This window comes from Zalophus californianus, chromosome 5, assembly GCF_009762305.2.
Source record: "Zalophus californianus isolate mZalCal1 chromosome 5, mZalCal1.pri.v2, whole genome shotgun sequence".
In the NCBI taxonomy this organism is placed as follows: domain Eukaryota; kingdom Metazoa; phylum Chordata; class Mammalia; order Carnivora; family Otariidae; genus Zalophus; species Zalophus californianus.
Genome location: NC_045599.1, coordinates 93127801 through 93132497, shown reverse-complemented (window position 1 = coordinate 93132497; position 4697 = coordinate 93127801). Strand labels below are relative to the sequence as shown.

At 48.1% G+C, this 4697-nt stretch overlaps 1 protein-coding gene across 2 annotated transcripts in view; it reads right to left on the bottom strand.

The window, feature by feature from the left end:
- The window catches only part of STK10 (serine/threonine kinase 10), a 117734-nt gene that overhangs the window by 19599 nt on the left and 93438 nt on the right, over positions 1 to 4697 (bottom strand). For both annotated transcript variants that reach the window (XM_027605305.2, XM_027605306.2), the window contains 2 exons: positions 3012 to 3104; positions 7 to 136 (listed from right to left, as the gene is read on the bottom strand). In XM_027605305.2, coding sequence (XP_027461106.1) covers positions 7 to 136; positions 3012 to 3104 — 223 coding nt within the window. The remainder of the gene's footprint in view (positions 1 to 6; positions 137 to 3011; positions 3105 to 4697) is intronic.

The window sequence follows — 4697 nt, the reverse complement described above, 5'->3', positions numbered from 1 at the left end:
ACCCACCTCGAAGGAGTTCCTGCTTCCTAGTGAGACACTCGCGCTCCTTGTCACAGATCTCCCGCCTGTTGTCAGCAGTGATCTTCTTCATCGCCAGCTCCAGGTCCTCCTTCTGCTTGGCCAGGAAGTCCCGGTCCTGTGTGGGAGGGAGGAGGACAGACCTTTAGCGCCGGCCTCGGCGTCTCACCCTCTACTGTTGCTACAGGAGAAAAGTCATCACGAGCGGCAGAGAAAACATACGTGGGGAAATGTGAGACTTAGAGACACGTCAACCAATTGTGGCACGTGCACTTTATGTAGACCCTGATTCAATCAAATTGTAAAAAAGAAAATTAATGAGACCATTGGAAATGTAACTAATGATTCAACTGCAAATGTGTCAATAAGTAATTGTTAACTATTTAAAGGTTTAGGTACGTTTATAGTATTGTGGATTTTTTGAGAGATACCTACTGAGACATTTACAGGTGAAATGACAGGATGTGTGGGATTTGATTTAAAATAACACAGAAGGGTGGGGGAGTGAGGGGGCATGAGTTCCTAATTCCCGAGATCAGGTAATAAGGGGCTTCCGGAGGAGAGACGATGGCCTCCGAGAAACAAACCGGGGGTTCTGGAGGGGAGGGGGGCGGGGGGATGGGTGAGCCTGGTGATGGGTATTAAAGAGGGCACATACTGCATGGAGCACTGGGTGTTATGCACAAACAAAGAATCATGGAACCCTACATCAAAAACTAATGATGTAACGTATGGTGACTAACATAACAATAAAAAAATTAAAAAAAATAAGGGGGTTCCGGTTGTACCTTTCTGCCTATATTTTTAATTTGCCATAATAAAGAGTTAAAAATTAAAATTTAAATACTTTAGGGAACACCTAAGCAAAAACAAAAATCCCCACAAATCCTATCACCCAGGAGTAGCAACTGGTTTTGGGGTATCTATACAAACATGTTTACGTAAAAGGACTTAAGAGATTTGTACACCCATGTTCGTAACAGAATTATTCACAATAGCTACGGGGGAAATAACTATCCACAGACAGAAGAGTGCATAAACAAAATGTAGTATAGGTACACTGTAGAATGTTACTCAGCCCTGAAAAGGAAGGAAATTCTTACACATGCTACAACGCGGGTGAATCTCAAGGGCATGTTAATTGAAGTAAAGCAGACACAAAAGGACAAATACTGTATGATCCCATGTATAGTAGGTCAGATTCGTGGAGACAAAGTAGAATGGTGGTTGCCAGAGACTGGGGGAGGGGAATCATGGGGTGTTACTATTTATTCAGTAGTAGTTTCAGTTTTGCCAGATTAAGGGTTCTGGAGATGGGTGATGGGGATGGTTGGCACAATGGTGTGGATGTACGTAATACCACTGAACTGTACGCTTAAAAATGGTTAAGATGCTAACTTTTGTTGGGTCTATTTTACTGTAATTTTTAAAAAGTAAAAATACCTTTCCGTGTCATAATGTAATCTTCTATCAAATGAGTTTTAATGGCTGAAAATATTTCATGGCCCAGATGTACCCTAGCTTATTCACCCAATACCTAATAGGTTGTTTCCAGGTTATCTCTATTTTAGGTGGTGCTGCTCTTCACACTCTGGTAGCTAACTATCTGTAAACCTCTGTGATGATTTATCCTCAGGACTAGTCTCTAGAAACAGAAGATCCGAGCCAAGAATGTGCACATTTTTGAGGCTCTCGATGCCACTGCCAAAATGGCTTCCTTAAAGAGTCAATCTGCTCTCCCTTTGTGGGGATGGGGGCCGTCTCCCCCACCCTCCCCAGCCCGGAATTCTTTTTCTGATGATAGCATCAAGGGACAGGTTGTAGGACAGTATGATGGTGTCCCGGAGAGAACATGAAGTCTGGAGACAGACTGAGTTTGGGGCCGTGCCCCATACTGCTAACTCCGGAGAGTCACCTCCCTGAGCCTTAGTTTCTTCCTCTGCAAAGGGAAAAACGAACAGCACCTACCCTGGTAAGCCATGAATGCTAAACCGGATAATATACAAAGCATTTTTAAGTGTACATTTGGGGGCAGAGGAAGCAAACTGTACAGACTCCATAGTGGGAGGAAAGTGAGTACATGGTCTGACAAGGGCTACAGAGAAGGCTGGTGAGGCTGGGGCAGAGGGGACTGAGACGAGGTGGGAGAGGCTCTCTGGAACCAGACCCACCGGGCCTTGTAAGCACATGAGGAGGCTGGTCTTATCTTATGGACAAAGTGGGAGCCACTGAAGGCTTTCAAGACACAAGGCTATAGGGGGAGAGTGACACGATCAGATTTGGAATTCATGTTGATCACACTGGCTGGTGGGAGAGGAAACTGTAGGAGAGCAAGAGAGGAAGCAGGGAGACTAGCTGGGAGGCTGTTGCAACAGTCGAGGCAAAAGATGACCATAGCTAGAGAGTCACAGAGATGCAGACAAAGTGACGAGATCCAGAGACAGTTTGGAGCTCAAAAAAACAAAACCAAAAAAAAAAAAAAAAAAACCCATGCTTTAGGAGGTGATAAAGGGTTGGAGGGAAAGGAGGTGTCAGCAATGACAATGACAAGGCTTTGGCCTGACACAGGATGGAGGACAGTGCCCCCTCAGAATCCAAGAACAGGGCCAGGCCTGAGAGATCGTGGGTTTGACACCTGAGATTCCAAAAGATGCCAAGTGGGCAGGTGGATGTACTGGGTTATTCAAGGAGATATGACATGCAAACAGCCCTAAGACGAGGCAGGAGGCACTAAACGCTTTGGAAGAGGTAGATGTAAAGGGCTGGGTGTCCAGAAGCCAGGGAGCTCACTTCTAGCTGGAGTGAGAGCAGTCAAGGAAGGCTGCCTGGGGAAGGTGCTAACAAGGATAGGCTGGATTTCAGCACTCAGAGTGAGAGATGGGTATGCAAGGGGCAAGGCATGGGCATAGACAGAGGGGGAACTTGATCATTCAGGGTCTCAAACCTGGGACTCTCCAGCCCCTCTGCTCCCCGACTGAGGGGCAAGGACTCACGAGAAGCTGCTTTTTCTGTGCGTGCTCCTCCATCTTCTGCTTCATGCTCTCCTTCCGCTGCTGCCTGGGGAGCTTCTCGACCTCGTTCTTCACCTGCACCAGAAATAGTGGAGAGTGGCAGGGTCAGGCTCCCTCCTCACATTTCCTAGAAAAGAAGTCTTCACCCCTGAACTCCTGGGTCAGGGAGACCAAAGACAGGGTTCAGCTTTCTAGACACTGGCCTCCAACCCCACTCTCCACCACGCCCCTCGGATAGGTGGTCTCCACTGGCCTACTCCTGTCTGCTGCTGGCTCCGGTTTTGGACTCGCCTAGAGCGAAGAGGCGCTGCTTTTGCTGCTTGCTATCCAGCCCCCTTCTGATGGCGGCACCTCCCTTTCCCTTAGGGCAGCCTTTCTCAACCTTTAGACATTTTCTTCCTAATCACCTGCCCCCATGAAATAGTAATCCCATGGATAAACTATCAATCTGTTAAACCATTATAATAACCAAAGCTGTTTTTAACCCCTCAGGAGTGCTAGCTCCCTGGTTAAGAAGACACACTTCAGGCACCGTCTCCTCAGCTCCTGAGGTTCAGGTGGGGCTGACTGCACCCACCCCCCCTCCATCTGGCTCGAGGCCGGGCACATGACGCAGGCTGCCAGTCACCATATTCCATGCCCTGGCCTCAGGGACTGGTTCAGAGATGAGCATATGACCCCAGATGGGCCAGTGAGAGCTTTCGGATGTGTGCCGGAACTATCGAGGAAAGCTGCTCTCTCTCCTCTGGGGTTTCTAAACTGGGAGGATGGAGGCCACGGTGGGCCACCCTGGAGGGGCCTGCCTGAGACAAAACTCAGTGCCAGGAGGCAATGCCAAAACCTGAAAAGGAAGGATTCCTAGTGACACTTCTGCCCTCCTGGCCAGAGGCCAGCAAGCATGCTCAAGCCAGCTGGAAATAGGCTTCTGTCTTTTATAAGAGAAGATGGAGAAGAGATTCATGACATTTCTCTCTAAGGCACCCAGAGTTCCTGAGACAGTTCTGAGGAACCCACACCTTTCCAGGTGTCTGACACCCCAAACTCACTGACAGGGCTCTTAGGAGCAGCTGGTGGAAAAATACTGTCCATGATCAAAAAACATTCCAGGGGAGTTCTTCCAGCATGGTGAGTGTAAGCCAAAGCAGCCTCTCTCTCCTACTGACTACAATGAAAAACCCTGGTAAAATACAAAAAAGAACTACCCAAGGGCTCTGAAAAGTAAACAAAAACAGGTGACCAGGGAGGAGCCAAAACTTATAGAAGAGGTTAGGACAGTTTCCTAATTTTTTTTCCTTTTGTGCTCCTGGCTTTGCTCCAGTCCCAGACCTGCACAGTGGTGCAGTGGAAACACTAACACTCTAAGAAACCTCATGTTCTGGGCTTGTGCGGGTCAAAGAGTGTATGGGGAGAATCCCAGAGAGAAGGCAGCAGAAGGAGGGAAACTCTAATTCTGTGCATGAGTCCACACACATCTCAAGTTCACCCGAGCTGAGCGGGACAAGACAAACCCAAAGCAGTATAGCAGGGGCTTTGAAAACCACACTATGATTGGAGCCGCCACCCACAGAAGACAAGACAGAACCTATGGTCTGAGCCTACCAGGATCGGGCTGCCTGCTAAAATAAAAAAGTCAACATTCTCTAGACTGTAACAGGACCCAGAGTCTAC